Source organism: Lithobates pipiens, unplaced genomic scaffold, assembly GCF_037356315.1.
Source record: "Lithobates pipiens isolate NorthernLeopardFrog02 unplaced genomic scaffold, aLitPip1_a1.2 Scaffold_18, whole genome shotgun sequence".
In the NCBI taxonomy this organism is placed as follows: Eukaryota; Metazoa; Chordata; class Amphibia; order Anura; family Ranidae; genus Lithobates; species Lithobates pipiens.
This window is the reverse complement of record NW_027507758.1, coordinates 454,189,680-454,212,488: the sequence shown is the minus strand read 5'-3', so window position 1 is coordinate 454,212,488 and position 22,809 is coordinate 454,189,680. Positions and strand designations below refer to the sequence as shown.

Below are 22,809 nucleotides of genomic sequence, written 5' to 3'. Positions count from 1 at the left end.
TTTGAGAGCAGGATCTAAAATTTTCCGACAACAAAATCCAAACGTTTAAATTCCGATCGTGTGTAGACGGTCCAGACGGACAAAGTGCCACGCATGCTCAGAATAAATTACGAGAAGAAAGCTACTGGCTACTGCCCTCTTTTTATAGTCCCATTGTACGCGTTCTATATCACTGTGTTCTAAACGATCGGATTTTCCGTCAACTTTGTGCGACCATGTGTATGCAAGACAAGTTTGGGCCAAAATCCGTTGGAAAACATCCAACGTATTTTGTCGTAGGAATGTCCGACCGTGTGTAAAGGGCATTAGAGAGGGTATATTTTTATTTTCCAAACAAATTTTGTCTTCGCTTCTCAATGGGCAAGATTTAGGATCCTTTTACATAGGCATCATCATTTTACTGATGTTTACTCAGGAACTTGTGACGTCCATGTTCAAAGGGGTCAAAAACTGTGTGTAACGACCCGAGTAATGTTGAGTATAGGCGAGTAAAGGTGTGTAAGCATGTAGACAAGTAAAATTCTTCTGCATTGACAGTATTGTAATATGCTCATTTATACTCGCGTCAACATGCTTAGACGAACAAACATGCATGTGAGTAAATTAAACTCAAATGTAACATTTTCTATTTTTGTTTTACTGCTCTGTACTCGGTTTTATTACTGATCTTTGCTCAGCTGTGTTCAGTCTGTCATAGTAGACAATGCATCTCATTTTAATTCAGTAAAAAACTCAGCATTTTTTACTTCCATGTGCAAGAGGCCTAGGATTTTTCACTTTTGTTGAAATTGGTAATTTTGTGAGAAAAGCAATGTGGGCAACCCAAACTGATGTTGCAAAAACATTCAGATTCAAGCTTTCAATGAATGCAGTTAGGCTTGCGTACAATTTAGAGGAGTATAACCACATTTTTGGCACATCCTTTTGCTTTTACATACCAGAACTTTCATGTTTTACTGAATACTGGAGTGGCACTGCCACTAACCATGTACTTGTACATCCTATTTATACATAGAATTCATTTTTTTTTTTTGCCATGTTATTTTAAGCCACCAGGAGCTGCATGTAGGCAGCCCATGTAACTCTTTGGGGATGCAGTGGCTGTACGGACGCAGCTACTTGTCCAGATTTGAAAACCCTAAGTGACAGCGTCTGTCTGGCTGCCATGTGCCCACAGTTACATAGACTGCCCACCTGTGGCTCCAGGCGCATACAAAAAAAAAAGTCAATTCATACTGTACTTACCACTACACCCATGTAAATGAACTATTCTTACTGGAAGATAATTGGAAGGCAGGACAATTGATATCATAGTGTTGGCATTTCCAGTGAAAAAAAATGCTTATTTAAACCAGCAGATAGACATATGTCAATGCATACACCATTCAAATTTTGTAAGCCCAGTGGAGTATGGTTTGACGCTTTTACTGGTAAGGAATTTTGTGTACTACAAATACTGTCTGTTTGCAAACAAGCCTTAATCTATAGTGGACGTTTTCTTTTTATCAGAATTTTCTATGGACATACTTTTTCAATATGCATAGGTCAGAAGCTTTGTAATTTCACTTAGTATTATGACATTGTGATTAGCAAGGAGCCCATGCAATCCATTTGTATTTGGAAACGAGCTTCTTACCCTCTATCAAGTTTATTTTGTGTACATCTGGGCAGAATATATCTATGTGGATTGTTGGGTACTTCCATTCTTAAGATTTCTTTTATCGTTTTATAGAGCACATACTGGCGGAATCAGCACAATAAGACTTGCATATAAATTTCCTGTGCACATCTGTTGGATATTTTTTCTTGTCCAGAGGATGTCACGGAATGAAAATTTGCCGAGTGATGGCCGACCAGGCAGCTCACTTGTGTGTTTGAATATTTTTATGTGATACACTTGCAGAGTGATGGTCGATGTTTTTACATGCATAATTTATAATGGCTAGTATTCATTTTATTTGCACACATGCTAGACAAACGTTTTGAAAGGGTGGTGGTGTTACCATGGTTTAGTTATTTTTTTGATATTTGTGATTATTATCAATCTTTTCCCTTCATGTGATGGTTTGTTGAGTCTATTGGGGATTTATGAATTTCATTATGAATTTTGGAAAACTCTTCTTATCTCTAATTTATATGGAGTAGAAAGGACAGAATTGTGTAGTATTCAGAAAATGCATTTTATGTTTCAAAGACTTTTACCTTTGCTTTGTAAAAGAAGTTTAATTAAACCCCACAGTTAAAATATCTGTATTTGTATTAATTAATTTTTTTTTTCTAGTTATGATGTCATCTTTTCCGGAGGCCCTGAAGAATTGCTCACAAAATTCGAGCAAACAAAGCACAAGGTTGTATTTGCTGCAGAAGCATTAGTCTGGCCTGACAAGAGATTAGCGGACAAGTACCCTGTGGTGCGCAGTGGGAAACGATTTCTTAACTCGGGAGGTAACATTTATTTTTATTTTTTCTGCTAACTCCATGGGATTCCTAACCAAATGTAATTCCATAAGTAAAACAAGAATTCTGCCAGGAGACAATTTCAGTGTTAAAATATATTATGTTTTCTTTGTACAGATAAGACAGGTTAAACTCCATTGCAAGTCAGATTATTTTCACTATAGTAAAATCTGGTGCTCTCTAAACACCTCACTTTCAGGTTATTTCTTAAATTGTATGTCAGGGCAAAAAATACAAATACAAAAAAAGTACATATTTTCAATATGTGCACACTTCCCCATTTTATTCAATTTATTTTAAAAAAACACTGCAAGTATAGAAATGTACATGTTGATTGGCTATGCATCAGTGTGCTCCTAACTTCCTGTTGGGGCTGACAACAGTGTCATTTCTGTACTAAAATCTCAACACGTTTTCAACCCTGCCTGCTGGCTTACATAATTCTACCTATCCCGACCCCTACTCCCTCTTCACATTCGTACATTGAGTATTTAGTTCCCAGCAAAACAGTGCTGCTGCCTTTACTCTCACAAGTCTGCTCACACATTGTGTATAGGGAAATGGCTTGTGGGAGGTATCCGCAGTTCTCGCGGACTGAACCCTGCCAGAAACCAGAAATTCACTCTGCTCATAAGCAGCCACGGAGTTGTCATCCAGGATTAGTTCCCCATACCAGGAGACCAGGTCTGGATACACACCTGACTCCGCTGAATGCGGGTATATTATTGCTTTGTTCCGATTTGGCAAGCTGGCAATACCTTTTTAACCTTTTTGTGTGCAATATATTAACTATGCCATGTAGCTGAATACACTGTGTGTTTTATTCTGCTATAAAATAGATACAATATTCAGCACTAATATATATATATAAAATAGAAACTACTGCCAGTAGACACTCTAGGTAAATTCAATCAATCCCTCAGATAATTAAAAACATATAAACAGTGCTGCGCAAAATATTAAATGTCCATAATCCATAGGAGACAATCCGAAAAGGTGCAAGTGGATAGACAAATGCAAATTGATAGGTCTAATGTTCAGTAATCCTTTCACCACATAAATAGATGGCCTCTCACCTCAAACCTTCGACCTGATACAGGTCACTATGCAGTAAACAAATGGTGAAGCCTACAGGTCCTCATATCCCAACAATATCAGAATCAGAATCCATAAAAATTTAGATGCCATATGTAAAAAGAACAACATACGATCTAATGCTCTCTGCGTTGCATTATATCTATATCTGATGGAAGAGCTGAGGGTGTAGTGTCAGAGGATGCCGCTATAGGATGCTGTCTTGATCTGTCACCGGGGCTCTCTTACTATAAATATTAACTTATTCATTTAAAAATTGCACAAGCAACACGGTAATGATTAAAATAAAAACAAAAAAAGACAAGCTGTTGACTGTGTGATGGCAAAGGCAAGCAAGACATCACACTGCCCCTATGCAACCAACACCAGTAGGTGTGTTCTCTGCATAACACTTGTCAGCTGGTTTGAATTGGCAAAGCTTTATCAAAACTACATGGCAGAGGAATAGGTGTACATGTTTAAGAACTTGTGGTTTGCAACACTAGGGTTAATGGTTCTATTCCCATGAAGAATATTATCAGCCTGAAGTTTGTATCGGTCCATATGTTTATATGGGTTTCTTTTGGGTGCTCTGGTTTTCTCCCACAACCCAAAAACATATTGGTAGGATTATTGGCTTGCCAAGTTGACCTTAATGAGTGTTGGCTTGTGTAGAACTGTGGTAGATACATTCAGTTGTATGCTTTTTGAAGGGGCGTGGGGGGGGGGGGGGGTGTAAAGACTGATGTGAATCGTGTTGTGAAAAAGACAATACTAAATACATGTGTAAAGCAAAAGTCTATTTCTTTTTGCTATTTTTTTGTCAGGGTCCATAAGGTGCCATAACATAATGGAAACGCAGGATCTAGTAAAACTAAAATGCTTTGTGTTGGTCAGCATATCACTTTTGCTTTCTTGCTATTCTTGGTTATTTAGAACAACAGTCGAGCTATACTTTCAAATTACCAAGTTCCCCTTAAATTACCACCTTCAGTGAAATTGCTAGCCAGGAAGAACTAAGCTTGGTTTGGATCTTACTCAAGTTTAAACAGAGTGCTTGTACTGTAAATGCATGGAACGCATAACTGCACAGCCTGCAATCAGTCTATGTTGACCTTTCTCTGGAACTCCTGGCTGAAACACAGAGGTTTTCATAGCTGCCTTTCTATTTATCATGCTTCATTTGAATCTCTGAAGCTTCCCACATATTAACCCTGTATTCTCTAGAGTCTAATCCGTCTCCATTTTAGACTTAATTAAATCCATAACGTGTCGAGAAGTTTATATGGGGTAAAGCTTGTAACTAGGGATTAGCACAGTTTGTTTTATTATTTTATGTGTTAGCGGTCAGTAGGTGGATCTGTTATTGCGAATTATACAGTACCTTATGGATTATTAGAACCACACATTTTAGTGTGCCAGTACTGCATGCTGGCACCTCCTGACACTGGTGTAGTTAGTGTGCCACAATCTGCTGCTGATGCCTAAACATTTTTTACCTTTTTAATACAAGGAATGTATTAAGATAAAAAAAATGTTTAGGCTTTATAACCGCTTTAATATCATGATGGTTGTTGGGACAATGATTATCTGACTGAAAAGCTGTGCTCTCAACTGTGGGTTCTACAAAACCAGCAGTGCCCTCAGTAGATGGGCGTGTTATTCTTTAAGAACTCACCATTCCTATCAAGAAAGCTTTAGCAGATGTAGTTTATTAACACAATAGTGCTTCAATTTTTTGTAAAAAATATGCTTTAATGTAACTTTTTCACAAATTCATCTGCTCCATACTTAATTTTTTAGTACAGTTACTTATGCTACAATAATCAAGCAAATATTTTTATTCCAGGATTTATTGGCTATGTATCCAATATACAACAAATTGTACAACAATGGACATTGCAAGATAATGACGATGATCAGCTTTTCTACACCAAAATTTATCTTGACGTGCTTCAACGGGTAAGACAGAGAATATATATTGCATCTATTGGCTTTAATATTCCTTTACAAATATTTAGATTTTTGGACACCTTGTCATAGTCAAACATTTTAAGCCAGGTCTTGTGATGAGGTGTTATGTCCATGCAAATTACTGGTTAATCTTCTTGCTTCATAAGTATGGATTCATACTAGCTGTTCCATTGTTATTGTAACTTGATATAATTCCTGTGGTATACTTTATCAGTAAGACTTTTTTTTTTGTTAGAGAATGGGTGCAGGTATTTGTATTTCCCCCCCCTCCCTGCGCCAACTGCCCCTGAACCAGGGCCGGACTGGCCTACCGGGATACCGGGAGATTTCCCGGTAGGCCGCCTGCCCTGGGGCCGCTTTTGGTTGCGGCTACATTGCTCCGCTCTCTCCTCCTATATGGATCACACAGTGCGGGCTGGCAGTGGCTGTGTGTTCGGCCGCCGTGATGTAACACAGCCGCCCCGCCCCCCCAGACCTGCTCGTGTGATAGTAGATAGAATCAAAGCTCTGTCTATCACACGAGCAGGTCTGGGGGGGCGGGGCTGTGTTACTTCACGGCGGCCGAACACACAGCCACTGCCAGCCCGCACTGTGTGATCCATAGGAGGAGATGTTGCCTCTGCAGCCCCGCTCTGTGTGCCTGGATAGAAGGATCGCCGTGGGGCTGCATATAGAGGAAATTATCTTTCTATATTCCTCCATGCATGCTTGCAGATGTGAAAGGAAGAGAATCAAGCATTCAGCAGCTGCATGGAGGAATATAGAAAGATCATTTCCTCTATATGCAGCCCCCCCCCCCCTCGATCCTCCTATCCGACTTATTTTACTGCCCCCCCTTCACCTTGTGCTCCCTGCCCTCCCAGTGCTCTGCTCCCCCACCACACTCTCCTACCCCCCCCTGCTCTCCACTCCCCTCAGTGCTCTTACCCCCCCCCCCCAGTGCTCTCCCCTCAGTGCTCTTCCCCCCTCTCTCCCCAGTGCTCCCCCCCCAGTGCTCTCCCCTCAGTGTTCTTCCCCCCCCCCAGTGCTTTTACCCCCCAGTGCTCTCCCCTCAGTGCTCTTCCCCCTCTCTCCCCAGTGCTCTCCCAACTAAGTGCTTTTACCCCCCAGTGCTCTCTCCTTAGTGCTCTTCCCCCAGTGCTCCCCCCCCAATGCTCTTACCCCCTTAGTGCTCTTCCCCCAGTGCTCTTACCCCTCAGTGCTCTTCCCCCCCTCTCTCCCCCCAGTGCGCTCTCCCCCCAGTGCGCTCTCCCCCCAGTGCGCTCTCCCCCCAGTGCGCTCTCCCCCCAGTGCGCTCTCCCCCCAGTGCGCTCTCCCCCCAGTGCGCTCTCCCCCCCTCAGTGCTCTCCCCCCCTCAGTTCTCTCCCCCCCTCAGTTCTCTCCCCCCCTGAGTTCTCTCCCCCCCTGAGTTCTCTCCCCCCCTGAGTTCTCTCCCCCCCTGAGTTCTCTCCCCCCTGAGTTCTCTCCCCCCCTGAGTTCTCTCCCCCCCTGAGTTCTCTCCCCCCCTGAGTTCTCTCCCCCCCTGAGTTCTCTCCCCCCTGAGTTCTCTCCCCCCCTGAGTTCTCTCCCCCCCTGAGTTCTCTCCCCCCCTGAGTTCTCTCCCCCCCTGAGTGCTCTCCCCCCCTGAGTGCTCTCCCCCCCTGAGTGCTCTCCCCCCCTGAGTGCTCTCCCCCCCTGAGTGCTCTCCCCCCCTGAGTGCTCTCCCCCCCTGAGTGCTCTCCCCCCCTGAGTGCTCTCCCCCCCTGAGTGCTCTCCCCCCCTCAGTGCTCTCCCCCCCTCAGTGCTCTCCCCCCCTCAGTGCTCTCCCCCCCTCAGTGCTCTACCCCCCTCAGTGCTCTCCTCCCAGGGGCTCTCCCCTCAGTGCTCTTCCCCCTCTCTCCCCAGTGCTCTCCCCACTCGGTGCTTTTACCCCCCAGTGCTCTCTCCTCAGTGCTCTTCCCCCAGTGCTCTCCCCCCCAATACTCTTACCCCCCTTAGTGCTCTTTCCCCAGTGCTCTTACCCTTCAGTGCTCTTCCCGCCTCTCTCCTCCCAGTGCGCTCTCCTCCCAGTGCGCTCTCCTCCCAGTGCGCTCTCCTCCCAGTGCGCTCTCCTCCCAGTGCGCTCTCCTCCCAGTGCGCTCTCTCCCCAGTGCGCTCTCCCCCCAGTGCGCTCTCTCCCCAGTGCGCTCTCCCCCCAGTGCGCTCTCCCCCCAGTGCGCTCTCCCCCCAGTGCGCTCTCCCCCCAGTGCGCTCTCCCCCCAGTGCGCTCTCCCCCCAGTGCGCTCTCCCCCCAGTGCGCTCTCCCCCCAGTGCGCTCTCCCCCCAGTGCTCTTCTCCCTCAGTTCTCTCCCCCCCTCAGTGCTCTCCTCCCAGGGGCTCTCCCCTCAGTGCTCTCCTCCCAGGGGCTCTCCCCCCAGTGCTCTCCCCTCAGTGCTCTTCCCCCCGCTCCCCCCAGTGCTCTCCCCCCAGTGCTCTCCCCCTCAGTGCTCTCCCCCATTCTTTCTCACCCCCAGTACTCTCCAGCTCTCCCCATCACTCTCCAGCCCCCACCCCAGTGCTCTCCCCCCAGTGGTCTCCCCTTAGTGCTCTTCCCCCCGCTCCCCCCAGTGCTCTCCCCCCCCGGTGCTCTCCCCTCAGTGCTCTCCCCCATTCTTTCTCACCCCCAGTACTCTCCAGCTCTCCCCATCACTCTCCAGCCCCCGCCCCAGTGCTCTCCAGCCCCCCATTCTCCCCACCCCTGTTCTTTCTGGCCCCCTGGTGCTCTCAAGCCGCACCCATCGCTCCCTGCCCCCCCCCCCCCGTGCTCTCCACCCCTGTTCTTTTTGGCTACCCCCAGCACTCTCCACTCCCCACCCCTTTACTCTCAACTCCCCCCTGCATTTTGCCCCCACCCATGTGCTCTCCAACCCTGCCAGTGCTCTCCACCCCCATAGTGCTCTCCAGTCCCCCATTCTTTCCACCCCTGTTCTGTTCTTTCTTGCCCGCACTGGGGCTCTCAAGCTCCCCTCCATTGCTCTCCACTCCCCCCCGTTCTTTGTACCCCCCAGTACTCTCCAGCCCCGTGCTCTCCAACCCTGTTTTTCTGCCCCCCCAGTGCTCTTCGCCACCCCACACTCTTAGCCCCACCCAGTGCTCTCAGCCTACCATGCTCTCTGTGTTCTTTTTGGCCCCCCCTGGTGCTCTCAAGTTCCCCCCCAGAGCTCCCCGCTCCCCCCTGCTCTTGCCCCCACCCATGTGTTCTCCAACCCCGCCAGTACTCTCTGCTCCCCCTTCTCTCCAGCTCCCACTCAGTGCTCTCCACTTCCCCAGGACCAGAGGACAGGCTGACTGGGGCCAGAAAATGAGGACAGCTGAAGGTGCAGGTGGCCAGGGACCACTCCATCTTACAGCAAACAGATCCTCTGGAAGGAGCACCATCCCTATCCAAAACAAGAACAGACCCTGCCTGCTGCTGGCCGTCATGGATATCCTGCTGGCATGCAAGGTACCGTACCGAACATCAACAACACACCTTCCCACAGACAGGGACTGCAGACTGGGACATGGGGCACAGGAGGGGCTGCATTCATGGGCATAGTGAGGCTGCATTCATTGGCACAGTGAGACTGCATTCACAGCAGAGTAAAGCTGCATTTGATGGGCAGAGTGAGGCTGCATTAGTGGGCACAATGAGGCTGCAATGGTTGGCACAGTGAAGCTGCATTTGTGGGCACAGTGAGACAACATTCACGGGTAGAGTAAAGGTGCATTTGGTGGGCAAAATGAGGCTGCATTGATGGGCACTGGTGAGGATGCATTGAGCTCTTGAATCAAGTCTGCAGTCTCTGTCCATCTCCTGTATCATGTCTGCAGTCTCTGAGGGATTCTGGAGAGGAGTCAAGAGTGGGAGCGCCGCCAGGATGGGGGTCATGGGAGAAGTCAAACTTGTGTGGACTGTGGACAGGAGACTATAGGATAAAACCAGAGCCACCAAGCTGGAGCCGACTGACTGAGCCCTGCACAGTGCACCTGAGAGGAGGTCAGTGACAGCACCACCAGGCCAGTCTGAAGGGGGGGGGGGTGACTGATGTAAGGGGGGACTTAATACGATAATGTAAGGGGGCACTGATATAAAGGGTTTCCCCCTTATATTAGTAACCCCCCCCCCCTTACCTTAATGTATTTCTGTGGAAGGTAGTCCCCCCCACGTTCTGAGTTCCCCCCAGGATGATTGACCACTTACCACTTTTAAGTGGAATTTGCATGCATATGCATAATATATATATAAAGCCCTGTGGAATGTCATATCTATATATAATACACTCTTTATCAAATGTGCTTTAAAATGTATGGTTTTTGCTTTCATGAACAAGGAAATAATGACGTTATGCTGTGGGGCTGGTATGAAATTTTTTCCAGGGCTGTTTTTTATTCCCAGTCCGGCCCTGCCCTGAACCCCAAGGGAGAGAAGTAAAGAGGTGCCCAAAATATGTCACACCAAATGGTTAGTGTGGTCAGGTCTCAGAACTGCATATGGCACAGGGTGCAAGGTTAGGCAATGCGTAACACAGAGTAAAGGGCTCAGTAGGGCATATCGCATACCAGAGAGACCAGGAAGACGTCTGAGCTGCTGGAATAGACATGCTGTCACTTGCAAACACAGGAGCCCCCAGAGGAAATGAGTAGAGCAGTAAACTCGGTGTACTTTCTAATACAAAATACCATGAAAATACAGAACTACTACTAGAAACAAGTATTGGCCTACCTGCATTTTCATTGTTTGGCAAATTGGAGCTTTTTTTTTTAATGGCTTCCAAGTTGATAAATTTTAGCCATTATGCATACACAGTGGAGGCGGGAAGTTTGTAAGGTCCATTAGTGCTTAAATCAAAGGAAACTAGGGACACCAGTTTATTAGGCACTTGCACTTAAAATTGGAAGCTATTTATGGATGTGATAAAAGTAAACTTTCCCTCACTTTTGACACGTGTCAGATAATGGTACACTTCAGTCAACATTCTAAAATCTACTTCTCACTAAAGAATACTTAATGTAAAACTATATATTTTCCCCAATCGTCTTTCAGGACAGCCACCTTTGAGAGACACTGGCTCCTCCCCTCTTAGGAAACACCGTCTTCATTTTCATGATTTAAGCCTCCTCCTCCCTTCGTTCCTCAGTTATGGTGTTTCCTCCGGTGGGGAGACATCGCTAAGGAACCTTAGCTGAATCCGGTTGGTGAGACTGAAGCTATCCGAGCGGAGCCCCGGCTCCACTCGGTTACCCGACCGTCTATCGGTCGGCCCTTGACAGTCGGATCAGCGGGGAGCTGAAGCGTTCGTACTGTCTATACACCCTAAACTTCGCTTGGGGAAAGCAGGAAGTTTTACAGGGTCGTCCGTTCGTTCACCCGCGGGTGTTTTAACGGAACAGGCAGTCCGGTCGGCTGGGGAAGCTGAACTTTTGACTGACCTTTTTCTCTATACGCACTCCAATCTTCGCTTGGGGAAAGCAGGAAGTTTTTGGGGAGGTTCATCACTGCGTTTCGCCCAGTGGGGCACTGCAACGAGGACGTCCAAGGCCCCCCTGTGTATCCAGTCGGCTGGGAGCCAGAGGCCGGACCGGTTGGCGGGCAACGTCAATTCCTTCGTTGGATCCGCGTCTTCCAGTTCCGGACGCGGCACGTGGAGGGGAACCTAGCGTTCGGCTGGTGCAGCCTCTCTTTCTACAGTTGCACAGGTAGCTGTTGGAGGCACGTTCGTACCACTCTTCCTCAACAGGAGAATGTCCAAAGCAGTGGCTTCAGGAGCTCCAGGAGTAACGGCACCAGCCACTCAAAGGTAAAAGCCCTGGCGAGGGGTTCCCTTACCTTACAACCAGTAGCTCCACTGGTGTTTTTTCCCCCTAGGTGGTCGGGGGGAAGGGCAGTGCGTCTGGGATCCAGATGGAGATTGATCCTAGGGGAGGGCACTCCCGGTGGTCCTCTTAAGTAGTGCTGGTGTTTCTTTTTTTAGGATTTTATGCTGCTCTTTTATCTCTAGGTCTCTGAAGGACATGAGCAAGTCTCCCCTTGGTTCTAGGAGGGAGCGTCCTTCATATAGAGCCTCTTTGGGGGAATCCCTGGTTCAAAGGCACTTGGTAAAGAGTGTATTGAAGCACCGGATAGCTCAGTCAGACCTTTAACCTAAGGTTCCAGTGGCCTCAGAGGGTTCAGGTCCCTGTTTGAGCGCCATCAGGAAACAGGCAGCAGAACACGGTGCATATCTGGCGGCTTCTGTGAAGGTTCCAGTGGCCTCAGCTCCAGAGCACTCTTTCACCAGCACAGCAGAGTGTTCCACCTAACCCGATGGATGTTCCTCCTGCAGGTTAAGGGAGAGTCTAGAGGGTTCCAGAGAGGAAGTTGAGGAAGAAGTTGACAGTGCCGTCTCAGACTCCCAAGGGAATCTGATAAAGGTGAGGGCTTGGGTGGGGAACCCAAAAGAACCCCTCGATATAAACTTCCCCCTGGATGAAGTGGATAAGCTCTTGAGAGCTATTCATACCACTTTAGGAAGAAGGCATTGTCACCCCACGATCAGATGTACTAGGACCTGGGGGAAGCGGGTGTTCCCGGTTCATGATGTCTTGATCGATGCCATCAGGAATGGCGGGGTCCCGAAGGAAAACCTTTCTTTTCTGGTGCATTAAAGCAAAGATTTTTTCTTGGGCGGAAGAGGAAGCTCTTGTCTGGAATAGAATCTCCCAGGTTAGAGACTACCTTTCTTCAGATGTCCAGGCATACTGACCTGTCCTCGGGGACATGGGAATACTTTCAGACCCTATGTTTGAAATGATGGACTCACTTCTGAAGGATGCATGGGCTTTTTCTCTTAAGAAAATATCTAAGCCTGCCATAGCGGCCACAGTGGTGGCTCATAATATGAAGTGTTGGCTTAGCCAGATTAATGCATGAAGCAATGACGGCAGAGGAGACTTTCTATCCTCCTTTCCCATGCTGCTTAAGGAGTCGGCATACGCGGCTTCGATTCAATCCAGGCGAATGTATGCAAGATCTTCGGCTCTGACCAACTCAGCCTGGAGGGCCTTAAGGCTGAAGACATGGCAGAGGGTCAAGGCGTCCAAGGCAAAAGCTCTGTGTAATCCTTTTTTACAGGAAACCTGCTGTTTTTTGCCAGGTCTTGAAGCAGTGCGAGATCACACGGCTGATAAGTAAAAGGCCGTTTCCCTTAAGAGGAAATAAAAAAAAAAAAAAAAAAAAAAAAAGGGGGGGCCTTCCTCCCCCAGTGGGAGATGATCACCTCCAATTAGTTTGTGATGAGGATCATCAGAAGGGGTTACAGTTTGGAGTTTTCAGAACTCCCCCCTGTTTGAGACTCCTTGTCACTGAGCTGCCAAAATGTGCCCTTCTTTCCTCTTCAGGAGTTAGAGGAACAGGAAGTGGTAATACAGGTCCCAGCAGGATATATAGGAAGGGCTCCTATTCTCACATTTTTGTGGTTCACAAGCCTTTGGAAAAAAGTTCAGGCTCATCCTGAACCTGAAGCGTCTGTGTGTCTTAGTCACCTACAGATGGCTTTCGTTGGTTTTGGTCACTGGGTGAGGGCACCTCTTCCACCAAAACTGTTTCAGGGCATGGATAGTAAGAATGCATACCTGCATATTCCCATTGCAGAGAACCACCAGCGTTTCCTTAGGCTGGCAGTGATAACTTCTGTAGGGGTGCTACACCTTCAGTTCAAAGCACTTCCCTTTTGGGCTATCCCTTTCCTCCTCCTATCTTCACCAAAGTGATGGTAGAAGTTCTGGCATTCCTGCGTCTCAGGGGAGTCTCGGTGATCGTGTGTCTTGACGATCTTCTCCGGTTTGTACCTTCTCTGGCGCAGTCGATTTGGGATCCACAGGTAACAAAAGACCTGTTAGTGAGCTTGGGTTGGCCTCTGAACCTAGAGAAACCCAACTTAAATTCCTTACCAGGGGGTCACCTTCCTGGGGTAGGTGCTGGGCTCAACAGAACAAAGGTCTTCCCTCCTTGGAGAAGATCCAGAAGATAGACAGAGCACTGTTGTTTCTCCAGGGCAACCGTCAAAAACTCAGTTAGGCAGGTTGAGTTTACTGACAGCCACGCTCCTAGCAGTTCAGTGGACGGGGTCATGTTACCGTCCTCTGTAAACTATTCATCTTGAAGCTTTGGGACCACAGTCAGGGGTCTTGGGACTCTTTGGTTCCAACTCAGGTAAAGAGGTCCCTTTGGGAAAGGGAGCACGTTTGTTACAAGACCTAGAATGGAGTTTCCCAGTATCCAGGGTGATTACAACCGATACGAACGGCTTAGGTTGGGGTACACACCTAGACTCCTGTTTGGTACAGGGTACCTGGGAGAGGAAGGAATCTAAGAGATCCTCAAATTGGAGGGAGTTGAGAACAGTAGATCTGGTTCTCAGGACCTCTCAGAGTTCTCTGGAGACTTCATGTAAGAGTCATGGAAACAATCCCTTGGCAGTGGCTTGCGTCGACAGGACGGGGACTCTTGGAGCGGATCCTTATGGGTCCTAGCGAAGGCCATCCTCAGATGGGCCGAATATTAAAATCCTGTCTTTTCAGTGATCTGTTTTGAAGGAGAGCAAATCCTGATATTAGATTTCCTCAGAGCAACCAGGTTCTCAAGCAGGAGGTTCTTCGAATGGATCACCCAGAGTTGGGGGATTCCTTGGATAGACCTCTCTTTTTCTCAAGGGAAAACGCAAAGGAAGCCATCTCCTGTTCCATGAACAGGGGAGATGGGAGGTCGGGAGCAGACACACTAAAGCACAGAGTTAGGGTTTCTCTAAGTGCTATGCTTTCTCCCCTCCCGTTCTGATTCCTGCAGGGTCAGGGAAGTTTTCAGGTGGAGATTACTACCTATTTTCTAATCACACCTCTTGGGCCCAGGAGGCCGTGGTTCTCCATTCTGAAGGGCCTGTCAGTGGAACCCCCCCCGGTCTAGGAGTGTCCCTTTTCCCAGGGTCCAGTCTGCGGTCCCCAGGTGGATTCTTGCAGCTTGGCTACTGAGAAGGAATTGCTGAAGGGCAAAGAGGTCTCAGACTGTTTAATAGCCACTCTTCTGAATTGCAGGTAAATAGAAACTCAGACCATTTTCTTGAAGGTATGGAGACGGTTCAACAGCTGGTGCTCAGAGAACTCCTTCAATGTGCACAGCCTCGTAGCCGTTATAGAGTTCCTGCAGTCAGGGGCAGATAAAGGTTTAGCCCCATAAACATTGAAGAGTCAGGTTTTCGCTTTTAGCGTATTCCTGGAAGGGCATCTAATATCAGACCTTGGTATAGTAAGGTTCTTAGAGCCTTAAGTAGGCAAAGACCAAGCCTTTGGTCGCCCCCTTCCCAGTCGGGGTCGCTCATTAGTTTTACAGGTTCTCACAAAGGAACCTTTTTCAGCATTTGGAACCTGGCTTGTTATGGTTGATCACTCTCAAAACTGTGTTTTTTGTGGCGATCACTGCAGCAAGGAAAGTGAGTAAACTCAAAACCCTTTTTGTTAAGGCACTCCCTTTCCAGACCATTCAGTTTTTAAGACCATTCTGGCCTTTTTACCTAATGGTAGTCTCTAATCCTCAGAGAGTCCGAGAGATTATGCTGCCTATTTTTCGTTCAGAACCAGTGAGCGAACAGGAACACATCTTATTGGACGTTAGAAGATGTGTCCTTCATTATTTTGGTTACACAAAGCCAGTTCAGGAAGTCTGATTTACTTTTAGTGTTACTTCCAGGGGCTAGGAAGGGTTCCAAAGCCTTTAGACGTACGCTAACCAGATGGTTAAGGTCAGCCATTGGGCAGACTTGCGTGGTTGGGGTATTAAAGCCTCCAGTTAGAATTAAAGCACACTCAGCCAGGACAGCGGCAACTCCGCAGACAAAGTGGGCTGGTGTGTCTCCTGAACAGATCTGTAGAGCCGCAACGTGGTTCAAATTTTCTACGTTCGTGAAGCGCTATAGATTGGATCTTCTCTCAGCCAAAGACCAAGCCCTTTGGTCACAAGGTGCTGCAAGCAGTAGGTCCCACCCTAAGACAAGGTACTCGCTTATCCTCTCAAAGGTGGCTGTCCTGAAAGACGATTGGGGAAAAATGGAATTACGTACGGTAATGTCCTTTTCCAGGAGTCTTTCAGGACAGCACCGGTTCCCACCCAAGTTTTTTGCAGATCATCGGGAACTCATTACATGAGGCCGTCAGGTAAGACTTAAAAGTTTGTTTATTTGACGTGTTCTTGTGTCTCCCCAGTTGGCCGGAGGTACTCTGGAAGAACTGAGGAACGAAGGGAGGAGGAGGCTTAAATCATGAAAATGAAGGCAGTGTTTCCTAAGAGGGGAGGAGCCAGTGTCTCTCAAAGGTGGCTGTCCTGAAAGACTCCTGGAAAAGGACATTACCGTACGTAATTCCATTTTTTTTTTTTTTTTGTCCCCTGTTTTCACATTGGTGACATTTCCCTTCACTTCCTGTCCTATGGTCAAAATGGGAAGTGAAAGGAAATACCTCCAAAGTGATGGAATTTCTTGTTGTCACCAGGGTCAGTACTAGTGTCCCCACTAAAAGATTTCCTCAGTTCTGATCACCCAAAATGTGGGACTTTCATTCCCTTTCTGCAGGTAACCAGGAAAAACCAGGGTAACCAGGGTGAATTTCTCTAACAGGGGCCCAGACGGCAATAAAAACCTGACCGGTTTTCTAATGTTTCTCCACTCTATGCAAGATTAAATGCTTTAAGCCACATACACACTATCAGTTTTTCTGCTGAGTTTTTTTCCTTCAGATTTACCAAAACCATATAATATGAGGTCAAACCTTAGAAGTTTAAATTTGGATGCAATCAAGCAGGCCCTTGCACTACATGGCTTTGGTAAAACTGAAGGAAAAACTCTGCAGAAAAACTGATAGTGTCTATGGGGCTTTAGTTATATGTTAAAGTAGACATTAAATCTGAAGCCAGCAGTTGGGTGGGTGCCAGTCTGGGGTGTGGGCATTTCTGACAGCCTGCCTTTGCAGGCAGAACTGCTCTAAGCCCCTGTACACACGGTCGGAGATTTCCACAACCAAATCCGTCGGATTTTGCCCGTCGGATCTTGTCCGAAACTGTTGCATACACACGGTCAGACAAAGTTGGCGAAAAATCCGATCTTTCAGAATGTGATGACGTAATTTCGTTATGATGGGACTACATTCAGGCTAGTAGCCAATGGCTTTGATGTAGGAATTTGATCTGAGCATGTGTGGCACTTGGTCCGATCAAAATTCTCTACACATGATCGGAGTATGTCCGATCGGCCCAGTTGGTCGGGAAATATTTCCAACATGTTGGAAAATTGGGTCCGACGGATATTCCGAAGGAATCAGTCCGATGCATACCACACACAGTCGGATTATCTGACGACACGGTCCAATAGGACACATTCCGACGGATTCTCCGACCGTGTGTACAAGGGCTAAGAAAGGCCCCATGTGATGGTGCACGTCTATTAGTTAACTGAAATCCAATGTTTTGTTTGACTGCTGAAGGACTTAATCATACGTGCACCTGCACTCATGCTTTTTTCTTGGTTCCCTTCCAAGGTCTCACAAGTACTTGTTGATTCTGCCAATGAGGCCTACCTAGTGCAGCTTCTTGTGATGGTGTGGCAATGATGCTGCAATGCTCTTACAATCAGATCATGATTTTTAAATGACATTGCATAAATAATGCACAGATGGTTGCTGCGCCCAATAATTATGTAAGCCATCATCGGATAGCTCAGAACACAGATGCAATGTATAGAACCAATTCGAGTGGCTCTGTACTCTGTGATCACCATGATGACACAATGAATCCATATAGTGTTTGTCTGAGAGCCTTCCCCTTCTTCTTACAATAGAGGAAGAGAGGAAGTATCAATCCAATAAAGGTTTGTGAATGAAGGATCGGCAGCAGCACTCAATTCATTGTGCAGAGTTGCAATTAATTGTGGGATTTTTTATTTTTTTTAAACCCTTTTACTCCCCCCCGTACGTCTTCTCAATGCTGTTTCTATGTGCCTTCTATATTAACCCCTTCAGCTCCCTTCTTTTATATGTTAAGCCTGATCTCCAACTCCCCACCGTATGTGTCCTCCATTTCCTCCTTCTGTGTCTGACCTACCAAAAGGCTACCTCTACACACAGGCACATTAAGGTCGATTTACTAAAGGCAATTGGACTGTTCGTTTTGAAAGGGAGTTCTCCCCGGAGCTTAGTGAAGGTGAGGTGAAGCTGTGGCCACCTCCATCATCCAATCGTATACAACCAAAAATGCATTTTTTTTTATTTTCCTTTCACATGATTAAGGTACACAGGTGAGTAAGGTACACGTTGACCTACTAAGCTATGGGGAAAAATGTCCTTGTACTTTCACCTACCTTGCAAAGTGAACAGCCTATTTGCTTTAGTAAACCAACCAATGTGTGTAAGTAGGCATTGTGGAACAAGGTATGGGGAAAAGTTCAGTTGCAAGGAGCCTACAGGCAGTACTCTGACTAGTCCTTTTGTCGTCTGTTTTTTTTTTTTTTTTTTGCACTACTAACATAGCTCGGGTCCCGTTTAACTCTAATGGATGTAAATTTGAGTCTAGTTGGTTGATTGGGATCACTTTATTGTGCACATCTGTATAACCATTGCCTTACTCTATTTGATCTTGTAGCATATTTGGACATATTTTTACATTACATAAAACCAGTAATGTAAATGCCTTCTAATGTAGTAATGTACTCTGTCTCAGTATTATATTTCTAAGAAATTAAAGAAATTGCCATATTCTGCATTCGTTTTACTGTAGCCAGTGTTTCAGTAGTGTGCACACCTGTAAAATATATTATGTTCAGTTTGACATCATTTTCTTTTTATGTGCGAGAGAGAGAAACGAAAACACATACTTATATGTCTGTGGGTTTAGTATGATAAATGTCGACTAAAATAACGTATAAAAAAGGCTTTTCTGTAATGGCTGCCAAAGTATGACTCAGTTTTATTTTCCTGATATTTAACATCTGTTGCCCTTTTTGGCTTTCTAAAGTGTGATGTTCCTTTCAATTAATTAACTTCATAGACGTTGAACTAGATAACCATAAATCAATAATTTCCATCTAGTAATTTCATCCCGAAAACTACAATTCTGTTGAAAATGAACTGTGTTTATATAAAAGGGTTTGAATATCTTTAACAGATGGGCTGTTTAGTCCTTTCACCAAGGCTTTGTTCACACCAGTGTGTTGCAGGATCACAAAATTGCACGCTTTTGCACAACACAATTCTTAATGGGACCTCCGAAGCATTTTGCGAACACATGCATTAAGTACCATGCATTTTGGGGCAGCATGATTTTTAAAATGTGTCAGGGACTTATTTTGTTTGTTTTTTTCTTTTGTGTAGGGCAGCTCACTGAGATCAATAGGCTGCCCTAAATGCAACGCACAGGAATGTGCAAAAAAGGGGGTGTGAACCAACACAAACGTAGTCTAAGAATACAGAAACCAGAGGGTGCTTACTGCTTGGCTCTCATTTTTAGAAGGCTCAGAATGCCTTGCAATTACATTGTCACAAAAGTACCCTATATTAAACGTTTATTTGTAAAATTCCTTTTTTTTTTGTTTACAAGTAATACAAAAAAATTACCTAAATGACCAATGGATGTCTTGTGTACAGAAAACATCAAAAATTGGGACTTTCAAGGATGGCAGCACATGTCACAAATGTACCTTTTACTGTTTGTACTTATGTAAAACAAATCAAAATAGGCATTTTTGTGCCAAGTAAACCATTTCTTGAAAATATTGTGCATCGGCATTTGTCACATCATGAATGTTCCCACTAGCATAAATATTAACACATCACATTGGAGGACATTTTGTAACGCATATAATAATAATATTACATTACTGTCATATATCAATGCATGTGTTGCTGGAGGATAACAGACTGTTTAACTCAAAGCATTTTATGGAAAAAATTGCTTTGCCAGAGTAGGTATTCAATGCTTGTGCAAGAAATAATAAATTTGTACTGTATATAGTCACGATTCAGAAGGGAAAAAAATATTTTTTATTTTTTGATCCGTGCCACAATCCACATACTGGCCCAAGTTTTGTCTGGAATAATTGCTCTAGCAGTAAGCCCCTGTACACACGGTCGGAAATTCTGACGGAAACAGTCCGATCGGATTATGTTGGAAAATCCGATCGTGTGTGGGCTCTATCGGACTTTTTCCGTTGGAAATTCTGCCGGAAAAAATTTGAGAGCGGGATCTCAAATTTTCTGACAACAAAATCCAATCTGACTTTTTCTGATCGTTTGTAGAGAATTCTGATCAGACAAAGTGCCACGCATGCTCAGATCAAAGTACGAGAGCAAAGCTATTGGCTACTAGGCCGAACGAACGTCATCACGTTCCGAACGATCGGATGTCCGACAGTGTGTATGTAACACCAGTTTCGGACAAAATCCGACAGATTTTGTGGTCGGAATTTCCGACTGTGTTTACAAGGGCTAAGGATGGACACGTGTGTCCATAGAGTTCTTACATTTATATAACACTGCCACACAGCATATCCCTGTCGGGGTGAGAGGTGTTTTTTTTTTTTTTTTTTTTTTAAGCTGCCATTTAGTTACACTGAGAGTCTTGTCCCTACCCCAGTCTGTTACTAGACAGTAAACCGATAAGCAGCATGTGACAAATTACCCCAGCACTTGCAATTTACAACTTTCAGTGCTCCTGGTTCCTGCTCTTAGTGCGGTTTCCCTGAAATTCTGGATTTCACAGGAAAGAGTTAGAAGTGGATATTGCAGTCTCCAGTCATTCTCTTTGCTTGGGGAAGGAAAGTTGGTGGAAGGAAGGAGGAGGAGGAGGAGGAGGAGGAGAGAAAAGCGGGGGAGTGCCTTTCCATCCTATGCTATGGGGCTGGGTGTTTCTATTGATGCATGCAGTGTAGGAAGACACAATTCTAGTCCCCACATGCAAGAGTGGCTCCATAGGATGCTGCAAGATAATTTAGTCACCCTTAGAAACAGGAAATCTGGGGCAGTGGTTATGGCACAATCTTAAACAGGGAAATAGCAAGGAGTAAAAAATAAGGAAGCTACATACTCTGTAAGTAATAAAAAAAAAAAAAACTGAGGGTATCACTTTAACCTTGGCAAATATTTTTTCTTTTTCAATGTTTTAGTTGCATCTAATTTATACTGGAAAAGAAATGCTTTATTACAGTGGATTGAAAAGAACAATGTCCATTTTTGAAATCGTGTTTTCCTCTTTTTTGCCCTCTTTACAGGCGCATATAAACATTACACTGGATCACAAATCTCAGATTTTCCAAAATCTAAATGGAGCAGTTGGTAAGTCGTACTTTTCTTTCACTTCATCTAAATGTAAATGTATAAAATTTGCTACGTTGATCCAATAAAGGATTATAGTAACTTTATGCATTGAGCTCATGATGTATAAACTCTGATATATACTTCTCCAGCAGGGTTGAAATGTATACAGCAGTTTGTATATACTAAACAAATTGCTAATAAATTGGCCCAAATGTGTTCAAAATGACATGAACATTATGGTTTTGATGGGCTTCTTGCCCAACAGTGAATTTAGACTACTTGCTATTGTAGAACGAAGACAAAAAATATTGGCAATTTTAACAATGATTTTCCAAGAAGCTTTGAGAAGTCATTTCTGAAATCAGAACTGTGTTGCTCATGCAACCTAAAAATCTTTTAAGAATGTTCTCCTTTCCCTGGCTCTATTGTGGTATTTGCATCTGTAGCCTGTATAAAAAGTCCCAAGTCTGTTTTTTTTTGGCAAATGGCAGTGGCTGGGTCTGGGGGCCATCGTTGCCTAATTTAATTGCTTCTGTGCAGAGGGTTAGAGGAAGCTAATATAAATGTAAATATTTAACCAAGAAATGGGCATAGACCTTTTATACTCTCCTTGAGCAGCATCTATACTTCCTTCGCCATGTCCGTAGATGTTTTATTGCTGTGGAAGAATGCCCCTGCTGCCGTGAGCCCTGGATATTGCAGCCATTCTAGTGCTGCTTTGTTTGTGAGTGCACATGCCCAGATGAACAAAGGATTTTCTCACTACACAAGTTGGTTAATGTGCCATTAAGGAATGATGGTTCCTTGCTCCAGGTCACAACCAGCATGTCCAGTTTAAGGTATTTTATAGTATTAAGCTGAGTGGCAAGGACTCCATCCATTTGCTATCTGTTTAAGGGCTCTGTGCCTACATTTACTTTTTATTTTAACTTTGATTATATTTAAAGTGGTTGTAAAGGCTGATGGATCCTTTGCATGAAGGTGAAAAAGCTTCAGTATGAAACTCCCTCCGCAGCCCCCCCCCCCACTACTTACCCGAGCCTGATTTTCAATCCATCGGTGTGCACTAGAGGATCTGTTCTCCTGGATCCCTGCTCCCTCATTGTCCTGAGAGAAAGCAGAGGGAGCCATTGGTTTCTGTTGCTGTCGTTCATGGCCTGTGAGGAGGGAGCAGGGCTGAGCCCCATCCTGTTATTTTATGGACACACAGAGCAGGGTTTAGGGAGGAGCATGTACAAGTGCCCCTATAGCAAGCGTTTTGTTATGGGGACACTCTGAGAAGAGGAGGAGCCAGGAGAGCCGGCGGAGGACTCTGAAGAGGAGGATCAGGGCTGCTCTGTCCAAAACCATTGCACGAAGCAGGTAAGTATAACATGTATGTTTTATTTATTTTAAATATCACTTTAAGAAGAGTTTCTGTAAGTTAACACAGAAACAAACGGCCACACAGATCAGGAGACAAAAATAAATAAAAAGAGCGACCAAACCAACAGTAAATGAAATAGAATTGCAAAAAATATCCTGGAGCTTGAGAAATACCTGAGTCATCCATACAAATACAAAGACTACTTCGCTAACCTACATATGGTGAGAGACAGAGACCTAGGAGAAAAGGGTGCATATATTCAATCCATTGGGACCAAATGGCATTAAATTTGCGCACAGTATTCCCAAGATATTGGCCATTGTTTTCATAAGAAATATATATTTGAGATTTGTTACCCAGTCAGGAAAAGTCATTGTAGCCTAAAAGGCTCGTGAGGGGCGCCACTAAAAAGTTAGTCCTCAGTAAACCATTCATGGCATCCATAACCTTTTCCCAATACCTCTTCAACCTGGGAAATTGCCACAAGAAGTTAAGGGATCCTGCAGAATGACCACGCCTATCACAACAGGGGTTTTCTCACCTCCCAGTGGTGTGTACAAATTTAGGGGTTCTGTATACCCCAAGTAAAATGAAGGCCTGGGTAAATCTCT

At 45.3% G+C, this 22,809-nt stretch overlaps 1 protein-coding gene across 2 annotated transcripts in view; it reads left to right on the top strand.

The window, feature by feature from the left end:
• Nucleotides 1–22,809, top strand: part of PLOD2 (procollagen-lysine,2-oxoglutarate 5-dioxygenase 2) — a 214,495-nt gene that overhangs the window by 104,033 nt on the left and 87,653 nt on the right. For both annotated transcript variants that reach the window (XM_077488240.1, XM_077488241.1), the window contains exons 4-6: nt 2,282–2,445; nt 5,381–5,493; nt 20,787–20,850. In XM_077488240.1, coding sequence (XP_077344366.1) covers nt 2,282–2,445; nt 5,381–5,493; nt 20,787–20,850 — 341 coding nt within the window. The remainder of the gene's footprint in view (nt 1–2,281; nt 2,446–5,380; nt 5,494–20,786; nt 20,851–22,809) is intronic.